This window comes from Peromyscus maniculatus, chromosome 7, assembly GCF_049852395.1.
Source record: "Peromyscus maniculatus bairdii isolate BWxNUB_F1_BW_parent chromosome 7, HU_Pman_BW_mat_3.1, whole genome shotgun sequence".
NCBI classification, from domain to species: Eukaryota; Metazoa; Chordata; class Mammalia; order Rodentia; family Cricetidae; genus Peromyscus; species Peromyscus maniculatus.
Window position 1 is genome coordinate 102,819,417 of NC_134858.1, and position 23,823 is coordinate 102,843,239.

General features: G+C 42.5%; 1 protein-coding gene across 2 annotated transcripts in view; it reads left to right on the plus strand.

The window, feature by feature from the left end:
- Cpne4 (copine 4) overlaps positions 1-23,823 on the plus strand; it is a 488,025-nt gene that overhangs the window by 360,053 nt on the left and 104,149 nt on the right. For both annotated transcript variants that reach the window (XM_006983614.4, XM_076576951.1), the window contains 2 exons: positions 5,712-5,795; positions 11,211-11,300. In XM_006983614.4, the coding sequence (XP_006983676.1) occupies positions 5,712-5,795; positions 11,211-11,300 (174 nt within the window). The remainder of the gene's footprint in view (positions 1-5,711; positions 5,796-11,210; positions 11,301-23,823) is intronic.

Genomic DNA, 23,823 nt, shown 5'->3' on the forward strand with positions numbered 1-23,823 from the left:
GGGCAAATTGTAATATATTCATTTCAATTGTACCATAGAAAATGCAATGTCCAGAATACTTAAGTTGGTTACTATGTCTTGATTCACTTTCTCTCTCTCTCTCTCTCTCTCTCTCTCTCTCTCTCTCTCTCTCTCTCTCTCTCTCTCTCTCTCTCTTTCTCTCTCTCTCTCTCTCTCTCTCTCTCTCTCTCTCTCTCCCTCCCTCTCTCTCTCCCTCCGTGTGTGTGTGTGTGTGTGTGTGTGTGTGTGTGTGTGTGTGTGTGTAGATAACTTTCAGAAGTTTTGAGTTCTGGAAACCAAAACAGATGTTTGACTTGGTGACAGGCACCCTCACCCACTGAGACATCTTACCTGCCTTTTAATTGAGTGTTTTGAGGAGAGAAATGGTGATACAAGGAAAAGAATTTGTAGCTTTATCTATTGCCTCCTCTTTCGATCCTTCCCCTCATCTTTTAAGGGACCATCCTTTTCACAAGGCATCCCTTGTAAGTCCTCTCATCCCCAGCATCCCCATCTCTCCTCTATTCATATGAACGGACTCACTGAAGAGTAATGTATTTCTCTAAAAAGAAAATGCAGACACAGTCCCATGAGATCAAGCTGTAAGTGACTTACAAGAAGAGAACAAGGAGATGGTCCTTTAGAGAGAAGGACCTTTTCTCAAGCCAGTGAATCCCACCCATTGTCTCAATGGAACCTTTCTATGTCCCATAAGACCTTTACACTCTGTGTCATGAGACATTGTTCCTGGGGAGACATGATGAGACATCTGCTTATCTCAGATAAGGAACCATTACAGACCAAAGTATAGATAATACTAAAGTCTGACTTGATGGACCAGTGAGTTTTATTGGGGTCACTTACAGGAATATGGGTGAGGGGTTATTTGCAAGAAAAGAAATGACAAAGACAGCTGCATCACCAAAGCCCAGAATAAGTGACAGCTCAGAAAAGCTGGAAATCTGGAGAGCACTGTACTGTGCAACCCACAGGAAGCTCAACAGGTGGTTGGGTGTCCTTTTCAGGTGGCTTGGTTGGTCTGACACTCTTGCAGACAGCTCTGCTGGTCTCTGCTTCTTCTAGACCGCTTATCAAGCCCAAGCCTCTTCTTAGCAGCTCAGTTTGTCTGGGCCAACCTCTCAGCAAACCTTAATACTTATAAATGCTCTTGGGAAGTAAGGGGTTTAGTGAATCTGGTCAATTTTGGGAACTTCCTAAAGTGATTTTGAATTGTTTACTTCCTGAGCTTAACAAGCTTCCCTGGAGGATGGGCTATTTCACCTCCACTTCAAACATCCTATTGTTTCATCTCCCTGTAAACATGTCATCTTAAGGTATCTCACTGTTTAACCTCCCCTTTAATATCATGTCTTAATGAGCTTCCCTCCAAGATGGAAGATTTTAATCTGGGAAAAAACATCTATACACCACCCTGGACCACTGAGATAAATTTGAAACTCTGAAGTCTTGAATAAACCTGTTGCCTCCCACCAATTTCTTTATCTATTACTTCTTTGAGAATTTCACTTATGCATACAATGTATTTTTATCATACTCACTTCCTAATTTCTCCTAGATCTACCCATCCCAACCCCTCCCAACTATATATATGTCTGTCTGGAACATAGGACCACACCCAAAAGAAATCTGAATCTCTGCCCCCTGCTCCCCCAAGCCATCAACTGTCAATAGATCCTTAGCTTAGTGTGAGAGTTCATAAGCTCCTCCCCTATCCTTGCTGGAATATTGACTGGCTTGATGTTACGCAGGCTTTGTGCAAGCAACCACAGTTTCTGTGAGTTCTTGAGTGCAGAGGTCCTGCTGTGTCCAGAAGATGTTGTTTAATCTGGTCTTCCCTAGCTTCTGGCTCTTACCACCTCCTCTTCCACAATGGTCCCTGAGCCTTGTGGACAAGAGTAGGATTCAGATGCCCCATTGGTGACTGAGCAACTGACTCACAGACGTTTATTCTCTGTACTCTGGATAGTTATAAATTCCATATTAACCACCATCTACTGCACAAAGAAACTTCTCTGATGATGTCTGAGAGCTACATAGTTCTCTGAGGCCTACCGTCAACTTCTGTCTTCTTGGTATTCAGAAGAGAAATGCACAATGTAAATTTCAGATTCTATGCACCAAGTTATAGATGGGAGTTGTGCTCCCCCCATATTTCTATTTTTATTTTATATTTTTCTACATTTTTCCATTTTTAAGTAAAAATGATAATAAGAAAAGTTTAAAATTTTCAATAAAGAGGGAAAAGGAAAATACTTGATAGAGTTCTTCCACTGTGGTCAGCAGTTTTTAAGTATAACTCATAATCATCCCTGAGGGGACAATAATCTATTTATGGAGGCAAAGCAGGAGTCCATGGCCCACATCCATGAGGGAAGGACTAAGAGAGGGTGTCAACTATATTATTAGATGCATATAAAAACAGAAATAGACTGAGATGCAAATGCCCTGACAGGTGTATGCAAATCAGCTGTGAGCATGTCTGAAAGATAAATGGGCCATTTGGGGATGAGACAAGGTTTGTGGGTTAGGCTAGTGAAGAAGGTAGACACTGGATTCTTGCTAAGAGGAAGGCTGTGGTTCTCTCATACTTTCAGATATTGAGTGAAAGCGCTGGTGTTTGAGTCTCAGGTTGAATAGGGAGGGATGCAGCAGAGAAGGGGGTTCCCCACTGCCCATCTCTTCTCTTTCTAGGCTTTCTACAAATTTTCTAGGCTAATACTCTTTTTAAAAACATTTATATTTAAATAATTTCTTCATAAAATATATTTTGATTGTGTTTTCCATGCCCCAACTCCTCCCAGATCCTCCCCACCTCCAAACTCACTGAAATTCATGTGCTCTTTCTTTCTCAAATAAACACATAAACCAAACAATCATTAAACATTAAAATTAAAACAAACAAATAAAAGAGATAAAAATATGCTTAAACAAGATGAAACCATGCGCATACCCCCCCCACACACACACACACCAAACCAGAGAGTCTGATGCATTTGTGTTGGCCAACTACTCCTAGACAAATAGTGGTCCACCCTAGAGTGTAGTTGGTTGATATACCCAATGGCACTTATTGGAAAAAAACTGATTGATTTTCTCTTTGCCAACAGGTATCTATTGCAAATAGCTTCTTGGTTGGGTGTGGGACCCTGTCTCTACTCAGCCCTCTCTGTGTTGGGACCCTACCTGGTTTCAAACTGTGCAGGTGTTGTGTGTGCTTCTACAGTCTCTGTGTGTTTGTCTTAGGGTTTCTATTGCTGTGAAGAGACACCATGACCATGGCAACTCTTAGGAAGGAAAACATTTCATTGGGGCTGGCTTACAGTTTTAGAGATTTAGTTCATTATCATCATGGTATGAAGTATGGCAACATGCAGGCAGACATGGTGCTGGAGAAGAAGCTGAGAGTTCTATATCTTGATCCACAGGTGACAGGAAGTAAACTATGTCCCACATTGTGTGTAGAGAGATATCAAAGCCTGCCTCCACAGTGACGCCACACCTATTCCAACAAGTGGCACACCTCTCAATAGTGCCACTCCCTGTAGGCCAAGCATTCAAACACATGAGTCTATGGGGACCATGCCTATTTAAACCACTACAGTGTTCATATGTACATCAGTTCTGTTTAAACTGATACTCATGACAGGTAATTGTACTTTTTTCCTGCTCACTGTCCCTTGGTAGCTCTGTGCTTTCTCTCCAGGATAGCAAAGACCTAATGAGCATTAGTGGCCTTTACTATGGAGCCAACTTTGCCAGCATTGCCTTGACCCACTGACCACACACACGGTTAATAACTGCTTCCTCTGCTCCTCTCCATTCCTGCTCTAGAGACACAGCCTCTTCCCAGCCACTTTCTACAGTCACATTGATCATATTCCTCCTCTCTAAGAACCCCTGCATATGTATTCCTTCATTCTTTAGCATAAGTCAGGTCAACTCTTATACTTCTCACCAAACTTGATGATACTTAGAGAATGCAGCTAGGTACTAGTGTTCCTTTGATTTTAACATTAGCGCAAAGGTGTTATGGCCTTCACACACCCTGAAAACCCTTTGTTGAGCTCAAGGTGAGGATGGCTGGCAAAGACACTGATAAAGAAGAGAATTTTACAAGTAGAAGCCAAAGGGAAATAAAATAATGTCCCATGACAGCTTGTTAATGACAGCCGTTTGATGACTGATAGGGCAAATATAGATTTAATTCTGTTTTGTTACAGTTTAGATGGGGGTTGGGCTCGTAAGAGTGTGTGAGTAAGGCTGTGGAATAGATGGCTTCCTATTCTATACCAAGGGCTTGTTTATTCATTCATTCTTTTCTATATTAATTCATGCATGTGTCCCTTCAATAAATGCCAGGTACTACTAAAGTGTATACACAGTAAAATACTGAGAAAGTAAACAGCAAATATGTAAGTGAAAGCAAAGCATAGTTCCTCCTTTCTGAGAATTTGCCAACTACTGTATAAAAAAATTAAAAGGAGAATGTAGATTCTGTAGTTTCTGATGCCAGTAATGAAGCACTTACTTCTATAGGCAACCCCCACACACTAAAAGCATCCATAAGCACTAGAAAATATACAAGGGACATCTGTCTGTGGGTTCTCAGGCAGACTAGGGACCCAGATGAAGGGAACCAGAACTGAGCAGAGAAGAAATCCAGCAAGATAATTGAGATATTCTGAGCAGGTTTCCCATGCAAGCCTAGTTCCTTAAATAGCATGGATATAGAGACTATGAAGCCTACCAGAACTGAGCACAAATTTTAATAGACTTATGGGATAAGGAAAGAAAAGCTGGAATTTCAGGGCCACTAAGAGAACAGGGATGCTGCAGAGGAGGAGTACAGCGATGGGCTTCGCCTCTCAAGGCCTTCACTAATTAACAGACAGCAACAGAGAACAAACCTAAGGAAAAAAGAGGATAGAGGAGACTCAGAGGCACAGGGAGCCTTGAGTCCTCACTGGGTAGAACCTATTCCATAGATGCTCTGGCTTTCAGCTAGATCACTCCAAGGACAGCACCCAAGGAAGGAAGGACTCCAATATAGATGGATTCTTTTTATTAAAGACTTCTGGAGAAATCCAACTTTTGAATAGCTTAATCCTGATTAGATTCAAGGCACTGCCCCCATTCTAACTCCTTTATAGATGCTGAGGATGAATTTAAAACCTTTGTAATCTTCCCCATATGGTGTTTATTTTATCAAAATTAACAAACATACCAAGACGCAGAACCAAGAAACAGATAATAGAGATGGATGCTTAAGTGAACCAGACCTCAAAGTGGACAGAGACTGGCTCTACAGTAATCATGATCAACGTATTTGAGACAGCAGATATCTCACTTCTCAACAAACCGGCATTTGAATCCATCTGTGAAGAGTCCTTCAGAGTTCAGCCTAGCAAACACTTTACAAAGACCTTGGAGTTCAGTTGCAGCTAATTTCAGGCCAGGGAGTGGATTAGGGGAACAGGAACATGGCAAAGAAGGGTGGTGTGCACAGCCTCGGGGAGGAGAAAGTGATGAGGCTGAGGCCGGACTTCCGAAAAGAAATGCCAAGCTGGCCTCCACTGCACAGGGAGTCAAGGGGTAGATGATGATAATTAAGCCTACCAGCGCTCAGTGCTAGGTCAAGTTCAGAAGAGAAAGAAAAAGAAAAAAAACTTAATGCTGTTTGTCCATTTTAGGATTTCTTCAGTAAATCCGACCCATTTCTGGAAATTTTCAGAATGAATGATGATGCAACTCAGCAGCTTGTGCACCGGACAGAGGTAAGAAGCCTGTGTCCCCCATCTGAGGAGATCAGCGTGAGAAGCGTCCATGCTCCTTTCCCTTTTTTGTAAATAATTTTCAATTTTTAAGTTAAAATACAATCATACCATTTCCCCCTTCACTGTCATCTCTCCAACCCCTCCCATGTACCCCTTTGCTCTCCCTCAAATTTATGACCTCTTTTTCTTTAATGAGGTGGGGGGGCATAGTATTCCTACATATAGAAGAAATACAGCCTGCTTAGTCCATAAAATGTTGCTTGTAAGTTTTAGAACTGACCACTTGGTGTTGGAACAAGAGTCGAGGGGCTCTGCTCTGGGGAAGGCTGTCTGTCCTGCTCCCACCATTCCTCTGTTGTCTGTAGTTCTTTGTCTAGGGTTGGGGCCATAACATTTCCTCTTCCCTGTTGGCTTACTGCCCGTAGACAAAGACCTAGGTCCTCTCTCTCCTCAAAATGATCCTCTACATTTTAGGCTTGGGGTTTTAACTCTAGTTTTATAAATTTGAAGAAAAGACCCCTCCCCCTCCCTCCTAGATTCATGTTCCCATAGCTGACTTTCAACACAGCCAACCAGCAATTTAGTTACAATAAATTAGGAGTACTAGGACCAGCAAGGTGGCTCAGTCTGGTGACCCAAGTTTGATACCCAGAACCTACATATGAAAGGAAAAAAATTGACCCCCGAAAACTTGTTCTCTGACCTCTGTCCATGCACTGCAACAGGTAGAGGCCACCACATGTGCACATGCATGTGGGTGTGCACACACGAAAAGTAAACACAGAACACATTAACTGTGATATTCGCAAACATTTGATGAGACAACTGGGAATGAAGCATCACCTGAAATGATTTACATGCAGTATTTTACCTCTCATTCCTTGGAAGAAAGACTGTTAGCCCCACTTTTCAGTCAAAGGAACTGGGCTTTGGGACAGTTACACCGTTTCCCATGTTTCACAGTTGGCAATGTGTGGGGCTGATATTTACATCAAGGTTGTTTGAGTCAGCTTCATGATTTTGTAAGGCAATATGCTTCCCTAGGGAAAGTACTTATCCTGGAGCTGTCATGGGAGCTGAAGCCCTGCTTCCACTGGGTCAAACAGTGCTCCTTCTCACTCATTCTCCCTCCCAACAGCCCCCATGCACTGCTTTTGTTATCACTGTCCCCAAACACCTGGTCAAAGCAGCGCTTTGTTTTTGCTCTTGTCAAGGAATACAGCCTGCTGTGGGAGAGGAGGCAGAGTAGCCTAGCCGGGTGGGGTGGCGCTGTCCAAGGTACAGAAACTTGCAATGGGGCTTAACTACATCTTTGAGAAGGAGGAAACAGAGACAGGACCAGAAACATGGCCCTTGTGGTCAATGTCTCGCAGCTAGGCAGTGAGTGTTTCCCAAAGTTTCCACAGGCATTCAAAAGATGCCACCAACTAGGAACAACTGTTCAAATATATAAGTCTGTGGGAGGCATTTCAGAGCCACACTATAACAGGTCCTAACCCTTATCCTTCCCTACCCTACGCCCCTGGTGTGACTGTCTCATGTATATAACCTGTGCCTATGGTGGTTACACCTCCATTGTCAACTTGATAGGATTTAGAATCATCTAGAGAGGAAACAACAACAACAACAACCAGACAAAAAATACCAGTGGGGTTGTCTTGATTAGGGTTTCTTTTTTTCCATGTGGAGAGTTTATTATAATAGGGATATGAAGAGAAAGATAGGAAAGATAGAGAGAAAGAGAGAGAAAAAGAGGGGGGTGTTCACCTCATGGGAGGAAAAGGGGAAGAGAACTTAATTGGGGTTTCCATTTCTGTGAAGAGACACCATGACCATGGCACCTCTTATAACTGAGGTGATGGCTTACAGTTTCAGAGGTTTAGTCCAGTATCATCATGGTGGGGAACATGGTGGCATGTAGGCAGACATGGTGCTGGTTACATCATGATCAGAAGGCAACAGGAAGTGGTCTGTGACACTGGGAGTGGCTTGAGCATATATGAGATCTCGAAAACCACCCCCACACTGACACACTTCCCCAATAAGGCCACACCTACTCCATACAAAGCCTAATAATGCCACTCCCTTTGGGGGCCATTTTCTTTCAAACAACCACAGGAGTGTATGAGGGTACTTCCAGAGAGCATTGACTATGTCAGGGAAAGCCCAGTCCTGTGGGCTAGAGTCTCAGAATGAATAGAAGTGCCAATATTTGTCTCTGTCTGCTTTCTGACTGCTCATGCAGTGTGACCTCACACACCTTCTGCCACGCTCTCTCTGTTACGAGGACAAAATATACCCTTCCCATGTTAGTTGCTTTAGTCAGGCATTTTGTCAACATAATAAGGAAAGAAACTAATACAACAACCAACTCCAATCTCTATTATTTTATTAGATTTATGAATCAGAGCATGGGGAATTCTCTAAGAAGGAAATAGAATAATTGTGCTGAATGACCTGATACTCAGAGAAGAGCCTGTATGTGTCAATGACAAAGGAAGGGGAGCAGGAATACCCATGATTTTCATGGGTGACAGTGGGTGACAGTGGGGGCACCATATTCCTACCATGTCACTTTGTCAATCTATTTTCTTAAACCAGCAAAGGGGAATTCTGTTATTCTTAAAGTTGACAAGAATTAAACAGTCTCAAAGGGGCCACTAGTAGACATGACCTGGCATGTGGCTTGCACCAAAGTATGTGCTTAATCAAAGAATAGATAAGTGTTTAGAGTTGGCTGTATAAATGGGGTGTCTTGTGTATGCTGAAGAACAATATGATTGTCTGGACTCCAGTCCCTGGAAACTTGACTAATGAATAGAAAGTACAGGTTCCCTGGGTGCTCTCCTCTCACTATCACCAAATGCTTTTCTGCTAATATAAAGATTCTTATGTTAAAAATCAGCTTTGGGGAAGGCAGTGAACAGAAGAAAGGAGAAAAGATACTAATTAATAATGTTGGATTCTTCTCTCCTAAGATCCTCTTTTCCATGGCTCTTGTCAGGTGTCCTCCAATTGTTGATACTGGGATTTTTTTTTTTTCTGTTCCCAAGAAACTGCAATTTCTGACCCTATCCCAGTGCTGGGGAATTTTGGAATCTCATAATATTGGTGATTACAAAGCTTTCTAACAGATCAAACAGCACAGCATTGATAGTTCCTTTGCTTACTCAGTAGTTTCAAAATAAGTACACAGTTTTATTCTCTTGGGGTGGTTACACACACATATACAAACATATACATTCACACACACACTCATGCATACATGCATGCATATAGATTTGAAATTTTTAGTTGAAATTTGATTTGCTATTGAATTTTCAAAAAAAATATATGGAAATGTTGCTAGTAAATGTAAGGAATTAGAATGAACACAGGCCATATTATCCAGTTTTCCTTCTCACAATAATTTGATCATGCCCAGGATATCTGGAGACAAGACAAAGTCACAAAGGAACCTTGTTTCCATATTTTAACACATTAAAATAAATTTAATAATCAATCTGTGATCTAATCAATAATTCATAGTTATAGTAAAAAAATTCAGTAGAAGTGGGAATCATTTGTGAATAATTACAAATTACATTATTTGGAGACAGACTTATTTGTTAAAAATCCACAAAGATATCTACCTAAAAACTTCATATAAAGAAAGATTAACATGGCAGAGTTCAATTTAACACTTTACCTTTATTTCTGTGTCCCCCAAAAGCAATAGTTTTTAGGCTTCATTCACCAGATAACCTGGAAGGCCTCCCGCAAAACTGTTTATGGGACTGGATGGAGCCCAGAATTTGTGTTTGTAAGAAGTTATCAGTAGCATAGCGCCTACTAATCCAGGAACCACAGTTTGGTAGTCCCTGCCCTAGAATACGTGCTTGGTACTTACTCACACTGAACCAAGCTGAATTATTCAAACCGTCAAAAGACAGTCTAAGTCTCATGGACTCTTGGGCAATATTCAGGCAAGTTCATGATTAGTAAGCTGATTTTAAACAGATTTTGCTATTTTATTGATTTAGTTTATAATCTGAAGAATTTCCATGTTATATCTTTCTAAATATTCTAATTGAGATACATGGTGATCAGCTAATGTAAAACTACTGTTAGTATTCTTCATCTAGAAAATTTTCTGACTCTCTGTCCGATATGACTCAAGGTCACAGACTACCAAAGCTCTCCTATATTATATATATATATGTGTGTGTGTATATATATATGTGTGTGTGTATATGTATATATAGTACATATATATAAATCTATTTGTGTCATACATACATGTATATAGTGTATTATGGTCATTTGTCACTTTTATTCTCTCTTAACCCTCTTTCACTGGATGCCTTCTAATCAACAAGTTTGCCTCCTACTTTGATGTTTTTTGTGTTTGTGTGACCCACTGAATTTAACCAGGACTGCTTGCATGGGCGTGGTGGTGGGGTTGCTTGCTGGGGCATGGACAACTCACCAGGGGCTACACCATGAGACTAAAAGGCTCCCTGGCTCCAGAAACCATGAACTGCTCATAACTCCTCAGTTAGGGGTGGTGATTTTCAATAGTACCCCTCCAACCTTACCAAATACCTTTCTGTGGTGGTAATCTAATTGTACTGAAATGTGATTTTGATTGTATGTTAATAAATAAAGTTGCCCGGGGGTCAGAGCTATTAGAGCCATAGCAAGAGTGTGGCGGTGGTGGCACACGCCTTTAATCCCATAGATATCTGTGTGTTCAGGGATATAGCCAGCATTGGAGACATATGCCTTTAAGACCTAGGGGGCTGTACATTCAGACAGTGACGAGGCAGTCACGTGTTTGGGTTTTCAACCAATGAGAAGGCAGAACAAAATACTTTAAATAGACGAACAGACAGGAAAGAGAGCCCTGATTCGGGAAGCTGGGACACCGCAGGCAGAAGGGTGAGATTTTAGCTCTGAGCTCTGACCTCTCGGCTTTCTCTTTTGCATTGTTTCTGTGTTTCTTATTTAATAAGATGGTTGGTTACATCTATACCTTTCCTCTGCTGACTCCAATGGGAAAGAAATTATGCCATAAGATTGATGGTCCTACAGGACTGGGGAATCATTTATCAGTGGCCAGAGGCAGCCTTGCCTCAACTCCAGGCCTTTTGCTATAGAAGAGGTCACCTTCTTTATCCACATAGTAGTCAATGTCACTATCCTTATTCATGAAACAATATCTGGGCAAGTGACCATAGGAGTTCCACCCATAATGATGTACTTTGTGGCCACTCTTAAAATACTCACTGCTCTCAAGTTTTCATTAAGCTATAAGTTCCAGACACTTGTCCTTTCATAAGCACTGCTGTGTCTTCTCGAGTAGTTTCTATGTTGAAGTATGAAACTGTCAAGCCTTCCCTCTTCAAATCACTATTCATGCCTTTCTCTTCCCAGGTTGTGATGAATAACTTAAGCCCAGCCTGGAAGTCGTTCAAAGTATCAGTAAATTCTCTGTGCAGCGGAGATCCAGACCGCCGGCTGAAGGTTAGATCCACATCTAAGAGATGTGAATTTGGAAATGCATTGAATGCTCCCTCTTCTTTTCACATGAACATTGGCACCCAGAATTTTCTGTCGCTTTTTTTCAACCCTCTCACTTTGTAGAATCTTAATGGAAGAAAGGCAGGCTGTTTCTTCTGCCAGGGCTATCGATGCTTAGACAATAGATCAAAATAAATCCTAATGTATTGTGTCAAAAGACAGAGCCTGGGGCTTCTCAGAAACAAAATGCGGTAATAACTTCAGAATATAATTGGAAGTTTCTGGAAGGAAAATATTTCTTCATTAAATATCTATGGTTATATAATGTGTTGCTCCCCACTCCCACACCCACCAGTGTGGTAGTTTGAAATAGTAAACATGTTTAGCTTATAACTTTGTGCGTTGGCAAACTGGCCTGGTCTAGATGGTTCTTAGACTGAGCTGGCTTAGTCTCTGTTAGGCATTTGCGTTCTGATGCCCATAAACATGTTGACAGCTCTGGAGATAGGCAGACTGTTGTATGCAGTGGGGGTGGGAGGCAGGTTGAGCCTTAGCTCTCATCATCATATATGCTATCTTAAACTTTTATGTATAATAACTGTGGGTTCCAAGAGGCTCAAACAGAAGCTGCAAGGCCTCTGTGTGCAAGGCTAAGAACTCAGTTACTTCCTCCACAGCCTAGAAGCCAAAGCATGTAACTTGCCTACTTCAGATTCAGATGCAATAGATTCTACCTCTCCATGGGAAGAATTGCAAGGTTCTAGGACCATTTTTTAAAAATCTACCACAAATGCTTTGAGCACTGTGTGAATGTAGAAATGGGGGTGTGGGGTCCATGCACCAGCATGGTCAGGAATCATGAAAGGGAGACAACAGACTGAATACCAGAAATCAGTTTCTGTGGACATCTGCTGTGGTCAATGGGCTGGCCTGTCCTTGACCTTGGAAGCTTAAGAAGTTCCCTTGTTAATACCACAGAACTGACTCTATTGATTCAGGATGACTAACTAACTCATTGAACACAAAGTGCCTATAAGTCAAAAGTCCAGTTGATTAATGTTCCGTGAGAAACATGATGATCAAGTAGATTCAGGGTCCCATAAGCTTCTCTAGAGCATTATATTGTGAGCAAACAAGGAAGACAGTTATTAGAAGGTAAATAGTAAATAGAGTCTGAGGGCACAGGCAGGGATGCTGGGTAACTCAGACATTAGCCTTCAGATGCTGAAAGTCGAGAGAATCCTCTTCCACATGTGGGCAAAAGGAATGTTTCACTCACCACTCAAAATAAACATCATGTTTGCCTTTTCAGAAACACATTCTCATAAAATTGTGAGATGGGCACTATCATGGTATCTTTCCTGTTGTTGTGATAGAAATACTTTAACAAAAGCAACTTAAGGGAAAACGTGTTTATTTCAGCTCCCGGGTCCAGGCTACAGTCCATCATGGTGGGGGAGTGAAGGCATCAGGCCCTTGAAGCAGCTGCTGGTCACGTTGTATCTGAAGCCAGAAGAGAGCAATGAATCATGCATGCTAGTGCTCAGCTCAGTTCTGCACTCTTATACAGTTCAGGCCCCACCCACCATTCAAATCGGTCTTCCCACATCCATTAACATGATGAAGATAACTGGCTGAAGGCAAGCCCAGGGGATTGTCTCCCAGGTGATTCTCATTTTTGTCCAGTTGACAATTAACAGTGCCATCATAGACACTGCCACCATTTGCCTTTGTGACTGCATTCCCTGGTAGCTAGAGTTTTCCTGCCTGGCCCACAGTCAGAACAAATCTTTGTCAACCGCCAGTCCCACAGCTGCTCAGACCCAACCAAGTAAACACAGAGACTTACATTGCTTACAAACTGTATGGCCATGGCAGGCTTCTTGCTAACTGTTCTTATAGCTTAAATTAATCCATTCCTATAAGTCTATACCTTGCCACGTGGCTCATGGCTTACCGGCATCTTCACATGCTGCTTGTCCTGGTGGCGGCTGGCAGTGAGTACTTCTGCCTTCCTGTTCTTTCTTTCTCCTCTCTGTTAGTCCCGCCTATACTACCTGGCTAGCCACTGGCTAATCAGTATTTTATTTATTGACCAATCAGAGCAACATGTTTGCTATACAGAACATCCCACAGCATTCTCCTCATCCCGTTCACTCTGAAGACTTTGTTCAGATGGATAATGCTCTTTTAGTCTCAGTGTTATTATTCTGGTTAGAATCCCATCTGTTTGGTTAGTCCTAGTCACATTAATGTTGTATATCTTTGCTTAACCCCACTCTATGTGGAATTTGTGGTTAAATTGTCAGTGAACTCGCTGACTTCCTGTTGCTAGTGACAAGTCCAAGTTTTACCTCTACCTCTTATGAAAAACAAAGTTATTTTAGGAAAATCTCTGGAAACTCTCATTCATGCCAAAAATTGGGACTTCTGACTGAGTTTCTTGGTAGAAATTCCTTTTCAAGATGCCCAAGAGCTACAGTTTTGGGAATGGGTGGCAATCACCAACTCTGCTCTGAACAGGGCTCACCCATTCCAGGGAGGTAAATGTCTTCCTTGGGCTGGGAATAAAATAACACCTCCTTTGGTGTTTTGTCACTGGGAATTACTGAATGGGTAAAAAAGAGTGTTGAATACAGTTGAATGAATAAAAATGTAAATAAGGAGGACTTTGTGGGTTGTTGAGAGCTCTGAGGTCTCTGTAGGAATAAGAACCCATAAGAGATAGATACAGAGAAAATCTGATGAAAGGTAGAAAGAGGCAGAAATAAGGAATGGGAGAAAGCTGGAAGAATAAAGGAAGAAAGAGGAAGAGAAGCAGGAGTGAAACCTGGAAGAAGGCTCAGTTTCTCAGCATCCTCACAGCTGCTACATTGGGTAAAGTTCTGGGGACTGTGTTATGTACTATACAGTGCTTAGTGTTGGTCTCTCTCTTTCTTTCTCTCCCTTTCTCCCTCCCTCCCTCTCTCATCAATTTGGCAACCCAAAATATATTTAGACATTGAAAAATGTTCCCTAGAGGGTAAAATCACTTTTAATTAAGAATTGCTGGTACAGACCAATGTTCTCAAACTCCTGACATATCCATAATGCCTACAGGGCTTGTTAAAATAGCAATGGCTGAGGCTTACCCCAACGCCCAGTTTCTGATTCAGGAGGTATAGAATGGGCATAAGAATTTGCATTTCTATCAGGTTTCCTGATGGAATTCATGCTCCTGTTTCAGTGACTTTGAGATTAAGCATTGGCAGCTTTCTTTAGTTTCCATGCTGCACTTCCTCTTCCTGCCTTCCTCTTCCCACCCTCCTCTCTGCCCAGTGCTCAGGCCCAGGCTGTACTCTCTCCACATGCAGGGTTAACTACAGTCAGCTCTCTGACCAGGGATTGCACGCCTCATTCTTCTGCTTTTCCTGGAGCATACTGACTGCATTTGAGTCTCTTCAATCTCCTCCCTCACACAGAAGACCTTCCTGGGGACTCTAATATCTATGGGATGCTTTCTAGCCTCACCAATATTTCCTTAGCCCTTGTGGGATTAAGAGTATGCACATGTGTCTGTGTGTATGTGTTTATGTTCTTATACAGGTATGTACATACATATGAAGGCCAGAGGACAACTTGGTATTTTTCCTTAGGTGATGTCCACCTTCAGAAAACAAAACAGGATCTCTCACTGGTCAGAGACTCACTGCGTAGCCTAAGCCAGCTTGCCAGTGGGCCCTAGCAGTCTGCTGGTCTCCACTATCACAGTGATGGGATTAAACATGCACTATCACCCCCTGGCTCTTTTACTTAATGTGGGCTCTAGGAGTCAAATTCAAGTCCTCATGTCTGACAAGCAAGCTCTTTGCAGGATGCGCTCTCACCAGTTCTCAGTCTTCCTGCAGATGTTTGCAGGTATCTCTGGCTCCCTGGCTTGTTGTTTCTCCACACAGGAAAAGTACATTTGTTCACTGTACATCCAGACACCCAGAACATCCAGGGCTTGCCCGGAGTTCATGTGCAGTAACTGTTTCTGGCATTGACCTGTGAAAGAGTGAAGGTAGCTAGTGCAGAGAGGTTGGTGGGATATGCCTAAGCTTCATTGTGAGGAGCACAACCCCCCTGACATGCCGGCCCTCCAGGGGCACTCACCAGCTCACTCACTATAAAACAGGCACTTCTGATAGGCAGGATGGATTCTATGCAGCCTTTCTGTTGTTGGTTGTTTTTTACTCTTTACTCCTTGTCCTTTGGGGGCCTGCCACCCAGCTCCCAAATAAATCACACAGAGGCTTATTCTTTCTTATGAATGCCTGGCCTTAGCTTAGCTTGTTTCTGGCCAGCTTTTCTTAAATTATCCCATCTACCTTTTGCCTCTGGGCTTTTACCTTTCTCTGTTTCTGTATATCTTTTCTTTCCTTCTTGTTCTGTGTCTGGCTGGGTGGCTGGCTCCTTCTTTTCTTGCTCCTTGATCTTTCTTCCCAGATTTCTCCTCATATTTATTCTCTCTTCCTGCCAGCCCTGCCTACCTTTTCTCCTGTCTTGCTATTGGCAATTCAGCTCTTTGTTAGACCAAGCAAGTGTTTTAGACAGACACAGTAACACAGCTTCACAGAGCTAAACAAATGCAACATAAAAGAATGCAACTTGCATCATTAAAAAAATGTTTCACAGCATAAACAAATGTAACACACCTTAGAATAATATTCTACAATACCCTTTATTTATATTTATTGGTTATTTTGCTTCAAGAGTGGCCATGACATTCTAATATGTCCTTCTCCAAAGGCAGCAGTACCATACTGCTAGACAGGAGCTCTGATCACATGGGTGTTAGTCTCCTAACCAATAAAAACAAAAAGTGAATTTCTTAAACCATCTGTCAGGTTAGATTTTAAATCCTAGCTTAACAATTAAAGTTTTGTCCCAATGCATCATTTAAATGCCTTTCTTATTTATGCAGCATCTCCATGAATATTAACTTTAAGTAACTGGCTTGCTTATCCATTTGTTTGTTTGTATGTTGTTTTGTTTGGAACTCCTATCCATGATAAAAGTCAAAATAGTGACTAAATGACTTTCACAAAATGTATTTATTCAATATGAAAGTATTTAAATACACAGGCAGTTTTAAAAGTGCTATGATACCAGCCTCCTTATACCATTGCACAGCTTAAGCAGTCATTAATATGGCCAACTTCATGCCATCCACTCCCTGAAGTTCCCTGTACCACTCATACCTGTGGGCCATTTTGAAACAAATCCAGAGCAGGGTCAATGACTATGATGCCAAGTAAGCAAACAGAAGACATACGGTGCTCTCAGGGACTCCCCCCACCCCAAGTTCTCTTATTTCTTTAAAATTAGCAGGGAAAAGAATATTTCAAATTGGATGAACTATTTACATGTTTTGCTACATCATAAAATGATGGTGGTTTAAGGGCCCGTGGGAATCTACTATGGAAAGCCATAAAGGAAAAAGAGCCTGAGGCCAAGCAATACTATGCCATGGTCCTATCTTAGCCACCATATTTCCTGACCTGAAAATACTCCAGGATGTACTATTGAAGGATAAAGGACCCTCCCATAAACACAACCAAAAAACCATCTCATGCCCAAGAATATTAACTGGAGCTGCTTAATGCTATCAGATACCCCGCCACCTGTGCATATCTGCCTCTCTCCTAGTGACTCGCTAACTTATTAAACAGTTGGATTTTCTGTTTTCTAATGTGTGCATGTGTGTGCATGTGTGTTGTGTATGCTCACATGTATGTAGGTGCATATCCCCAAATGAGTATTGGGGCCGGAGGAGAATGTGTGGGTGGGTGCCCTGCTCTGTCACTTTCCATCTTGTTCCCTTAAGACACAAGCTCACTGAATCTGGAGTTAGGCTCACAGCCAGCAAGCCCTACCAATTCCCTTCTCTGCCCTATCCACACAGAGTGCTGGGGTTGCTGGCATATGCACATGAGGCCACACATAACTTTTACTTGAGTGCTGGGGATTTGAACTCATGCCTATGTAACAAGCTCTCTCACCCGCTGAGATTTGTCACCAGCCCCAGTTTTTCTGGTTTTATATTATACTTTAAACAAAGCCCGGGATGTGAATAAGATTCTTCTAATGAATTAGTTTTTGTTCCCTTTTGTGTTTTTAGATTTGTTTTCTGTGCAGTTTCTTAAAGAAAACACTAGTATGGTTTTTCCTGGAGTGTTTCCTATATTCTCTGTTGCTTATAAATGGGCCATTGGGGCCTGAACACATTCAAGTTCTGTTTCCTCTGACAAGAATGCTCTTGGTATTATTAAGAATTCATGGGTTTTCATATGAGTATTTCAGTCTATTTCAGCTATTATTAATCCTTTAACATATTGCATCATTCCATATTTGAGCAAAACTCTTTTGCGTTGGCCTTGAATTCTTCAAACACAAACCTCATGCATCGGGTGCTTAATAATTTCCTTGCTTTCTAGACCAAAGCTTTGAAATCATGAATTTTAAGGCTTTATAATTTCTTATTCCTTAATATAGCTTTGTGTGGAAGTCAAGTTGTTGAATATCTCTTCGATCCATTCCTCCTGTATTTGATTTATTAAAAAATAAATCACCATGATAATCATATTTTTCGACTGAAACAAAAGGCATCATTTTCTGTCATTGTAACATTTAACAAGAAAAATGTCTACATGTAAGCTATTTTATGAGGTCTGAGACCCTGAATCACTCGATGTTCCATTAAGGGAAAAATACTCTCCCAAAAAACAATTCAATGAAATGTAGTATTCATCATTTCCTTTGATTTGAGCAATACACTGCTCCTACATAAGTCATAATTTTTCAGAGACAGTGTGGTGTTCACCAAAGGTTCTTCCAGATGGGGGGCTCTTACAGAACTACAGGGCGGGGGGGGGGGGCACCATCAGCAAGCATGTATTGACACAACAGCGTGCTTGGTACTGAGGGGAAATACATCAGAGCAATCTTGACAAACTGCACATGCTCACACTGAGAACTTTGAATCACCCCCGCTAAAGGGTCAGATTCTGTCTGCTCTTCTAATATCTCAATCACAAAGATGACTTGGAGACTCCCTTCTGTAGAGTTCATGTGACATCCTTGGAGTAAGTGTTGATGACGGCTAGCTGCCTTGAAGAGGGACTGAGAGGAGGAACTGTGGTTTCTGTGACCCCAGCCCCCACGCCTTAGGCAGGCAAGAAGTCTAGGTTGGTAAGTGAGATCGTGGTGAGGTGGGCACAGACAAAACATAGACAGGTAATTGGAGGAACAGAAAGTAAGATGTGGAAGCTAAAGGAGGACTCGGACCCGTGAATATGGAAAAGGAAGCCCAAACACACATAAAAAGCAACCCCCAGGGGATACTGTTGCCCACCATCTATTTTGCTCATCTTTCCACTCTTCTGGACTGGCATGCTGATTGACTGTAAACAGCTATATTTCCAGGTTGCCCCCTGACAATCTCAAAGCTGGACTTCTAAATGATCTTTAGAGTGATCTGTTAAGTCGACATCCCAGATCAGTAAGGCTGGAGTCTTCCTTTTAGTGCTGGAGGCAGCCATTTGCTAAGCATGGACTAAAAGAGATCACCTCTTTCTCACTGCCCCTGCAGCCTAGCTCACTTCCTGCTGGTCCCTCCCTTCAGCACGTCAGCTTTTTCCTGTCATTTTAACACAAAGCCAAGTGCACATGCCTGTGTGTACATTTTCTAGATTTCAACATTTTCTGGGTTTGTTTGTTTGGTTTTTGGTTTGGGAGGATTTTTTCAATTTTTTTTTCAATTCCAGCCAACTGGAATTGAAGAGGTCATTACTATGCTCAGGATTATTGGAAATTGTAATTAAGGGCCTGGCATTATTGGGCAGTTGAAAGAAACTTTTCTTCTCTCTCTACTGCTGTATAATGGGGGTGGGCGTGGGGGGACTTGGATGTCCATAGTCCTATTACATTTCCTTAAAATCTGTTCAGATTCAAGTGCTCTCCTCATGGCCTTCAGGGCCGCTGGTCTTGTGCCTGTCACTCATACACCCTATCCAAATGTTCAGAAGTTTACAGGCGGATTGAAGACTCCTCCAAATCTCTCTTGATTCAGTTATCTGTGGTGCTGGAATTCTTCACTCCACTTGAGTAAATGGCACCCCTGACCCCAGATCCTACCTGAGATCTGTAGTCAATACCACGGTGTGGAAAGCAGTGTTAAATAATTCAGGAATCGGCTTCTGAGCCGAGACAGGGTCATGGCTTCTTCGTTTTCGTATTTCCTCCTTTTCATTAACATTGTCCTACTTCACAAATGAGGAATTAGGGAGTCTGCTTTGTAGAAAAATTAAGATTACACAGCTAAATGAGCATGGTCCTAGCTTAAACCCGGGTCTCTCATGCCCCATTGTCTCTGCTAGAGAACAGATAACATTTACTGAGTGCTTGCCAGGCTCCAGGAACTGTGCTAGGCCTTTGGCTTAAGTTTTCTCACTAAACTCCATAATTATCTTATCTTAAACAATCCAGAAGAGGGCTGGAGATGCCTGGGGGGTGGTGGTGGGGGTGGGGAGTGCTTACTGCGCAAACACCGAGGGCCTGAGTTCAGTTCCCTAGTACTGAAAAAGTGCTTTAATGAAAGTACATTAAAAGGATGGCACAACCGAATGCATCTGTAATCCCAGCCCTGGGAGATAATGCAGGAGAGACAACAGTCGCCCAGCCCACTGGCTGGTCAGTCTAGCTGAATCAGTAGTGAGCTCCAGGCTCAGAGGTAGACATTATCTCCAAACATAAGGGAGGAAGCAAGTCAAAATGACTCTGGCATCTTCCACTGCTCTACACACATATGCACGTACACAAGACATAAAAAAGCAATCCTAGACTAACACAGAGCTGCCAAGTAGCCAAAGTTTATGTCTTGTTTATTTAACAAGCACAGATAAAACATTCAGATCAGTGTCTGATTCTCCATGATTCAAGAACTCAGGTTTCTGCTGGATGTGGTGGTGCACGCCTTTAATCCTAGCACAAGGGGAGGTGGAGGTAGGTAGATCTCTATGAGTTTGGGGCCACCCTGGTCTACATAGCAAGTGCCAGACTAGCATAAGCTCTGTAATCATACCCTGGAGAGGAGCCTTGGGGGTGGGGCTCAGGTTCCTTGTATTTGTAGCTCACCCACACCCCATTACTCATTTGCATCCAGGAAACAGAAAGAGGAAACTTTGGGTCTCCAGAAGTTTTAGCTGAAACCAGTTACTAGAACTCAGTAACACAGCTCTGTCACACTGAGCAGCAAGGCATGTTGGGCAATGCAGTGTAGTTAGATGCCTATAAAGAAAAGCAAAGAGATTTTTGTCACCGGCTATTTGACCTTCACATGGAGAAATGCTTTTATCACCCATTTTTTCAGATGAGAAAACTGAGACAAAGAAGAAGAAAATAACATTCTAACACCTAGATGCACAAAGTTTTAAAGTGACATCAACGGAACCAAGTCTATTTGACTTTTGAACTAGATTCCACGCCATCAGTGTACAATTGAGCTTTCTGAAGGGACAGATCTATACTAAGTCTGCATGTTCAGAAGAGCAGTGACTATACATACACGCTTGGCCAGACCAATTATCTTCCAGCCTTTCACCTTCTCTTTAAGCTTCTTGTTGTTTTCGGTTGTCCTGTTCCTATAACCTATTCCTCTTTCCCCAAACATCAACCTTTCCATCTCGAGTAGAATGTTGCCCCTCTTTGTGTCTCAGGCCCCTGCTGCTAATGAGAGCCCTCCTCTGCCTGTCTTGTTTAGTAGCTCCAAAGGGGGAGGAGTGAGGCCTTCTCCAAAAGGGGTCACCCAGCAGGTGGTGCTTCAATAGCAAGGTGATGTTTTATCAGTGAGATTCAGGAAGCAAGAGACTGAGACCATCTTCCCAAATCAAGTTCTGTTTTGTCCATGAAATATACAAAGCTGAGTCTTTGGAGCTGGTGTTTAATGGGCATGGAGTTTTAGTGAGGAAGACAGATCATTTCCAGTGATCATTTCCAGTGATGGATAATGATAATGGTTATACCACAATATGGTCGTACTTAATGCTAGAGAGCTATGCACTTAAAAACAATTTGATGGTGAATGCAGTATGATAAATCTTCTGCCACAATAAATAAATAATCTTCTTCCAGTTAACATGACTGAACTTGAAACATCTACCTGACATCACTGTACTGTGGTGCCTTTGGCTCCTGCCTACACTTTCTGCATCTTATCTGTTCTTGCTCCATCAGTCACCTCGTATGAGAGTGTGGCAGCTCCCCAAAGATTCCTTCTGACACTCAAGTTCTTCTGTTTCATAAACCCTTATGGGAAGAGGAGGAGTCTTCTTTGCCCAACCATTATGAATGAAGAGTACAGTAGAGGTGGCACCAATATCCCATCCTTCTTTTCCCCACATATCATTCTTTCAAACATTCATTGAGTAGAAGATCGCCTCTCTGTGTGTTATGGCCCTGGTGCTAATGAGGATCCTCCTGTGCCTGCTGCACTTAGTAACTTCACAGGGAGGGGAATGAGGTCAGCAGTAGGCACTGCTTCAATATCAAGGTCAAGGGACATTGAAGTCAAACTATTTTATTAGCAGAATGGTCCATGGCCATGGCATGTCTTTAATGTCTGTCCAGATAACCTGTCAGTTCTTGACTGGTTCAGAGAATGTTTTGAAGAAATCATGTGAATTGTGAACTAAAAGCCCTGAGCGAGCACCAGACGCTTCTCTGGTGAGATCCCCAGATGGAAGTAAAGAGGGGATTCCCTTGTCTCTCTGGATACCAGGCTTCCCTAGTACAGATGGCATCCAACTGAACAACGTACAATTGTTCTGAAGGGAGGCAGTTTCCTCATATTTAAGCTAGTTCTGTGCTGGAAAGTGACAGGTGACCAGCTTTGGGGATGAAATCGGAGGACAGATGACACTGCTTGATGAGGAAAGGATAGGTGATTGTGATTTGAATCTAAAACGCTCTCCACAGGCCCATAGTGGGTGGCGAGCTTCCCTACTTAGTTCTTGGAGTGCTAATTTGAAGCTCTGGGATCTTTAGGTGAGGGGGTGGGGCTTACCTGGTGGATGTGGTTCACTGGGGGAAGGCCTTTGAAGGTTATACCCAGCTCTGGTTCCAGTGTGTTTCCTGGTCAGCCACCAGGTAAGGAGTCTCTACCACCTTCTCCCACACCATTAACCCCACAGTGCCTTCTGTGCTGGGATGAATTAAATCCCTCCAAAACCAGGAGCCAAGATAAGCCTTTACTCTCTCGTTTCTGTCAGGTGTTTTATTAAAGCAAAGAGAAAAGTAGCTAATGAAGGAAAGAATAGTCTGAGTGGGAATTTGGGGAATCCTTTGATATAGTTGTACAATAATTCTAACTGGTGAGACTTGTAGCATGAATCTTAAATGGTCTTATTAGTAAAAACAAACCTGAGGCCAGGTATTGGGGTGAACGCTGGAAGATCAGAGAAGCAGAACAAGCCACAGCCACCTCACCTTGCCAGTTCCTCAGCTGGTCTTATTTCCTCAGACTAGAAGGCTTTGAGTCCTTATCCAAATGGATCTCTGCTGAACTGCTTCTCGAAAGCCTGAAAGCTTAACCAACCTAATTCTTGGTTTTCATGCCTTATATACCTTTCTGCTTTCTGCCCTCACTTCCTGAGATTAAAGGTTCACTTCTTGGGATTAAAGGCATGAGTCACCATGCCTGGCTGTTTCCAGTGTAGCTTTAAACTCTCAGAGATCTGGATGGATCTCTGCCTCCCAAGTGATAGGATTAAAGGCATGTGTGCCACCATTTCCTGGCCTCTACATCTAGTGGCTGTTCTGTTCTCTGGCCCCAGATAAGTTTATTAGGGTGCACAATATTTTGGGGAACACAATGCCACCACAGAGACTGGCTGTTCTGTTCAGACAACGCTGAGTGCTGGCCACAGTGATTGCTCATTGCTGAGTTGGTTGTTGGTTGGTTTGCTGGCTTGCTAACCTAAGCCACTCACTCCATCAATTATTGTACTTCATTGCTAACACCGAAACTGAAAAAGTTGCCTCCAAAGACTTCAGTGTTTGTTTCTGCGCAGTTGGAAATGTTTTAACCTGGCTTTGTCAGTAGGAAGGTCAAACTGAAGTTGACTTCCTGAGAGGCCTTTGCCTCTGAGTCGGTTCTGCAGAGTATGCATGAGGCTGCACCCCAACTTAAACATTAAATAGCAATGTGTTTGCGGGGTGGGGGGAGAATCACAGTTTATAGCTGTTCTGAGAGTTTTTCTCCAGAAAATATTTTCAATAGTATCTTCAAATAAAACATTAGGAGAGTTATCTCTAAGGAAGCATGTCAGCTTTTGTGAAGAGAGTCCTTGAGGCCAAGGGAAGTGATCCTCATTCGCAGGGATGCTAACTAGGGCAATCCCAAGGGCTATCTCCAGACCTAGAGGAGGTAGCAGCTTCCCCTCATAGGTACAGCCTTCCCAAGATCTCACCTGCCTGCAACAGCTTCAACCATCAGAGTGGGCTATAG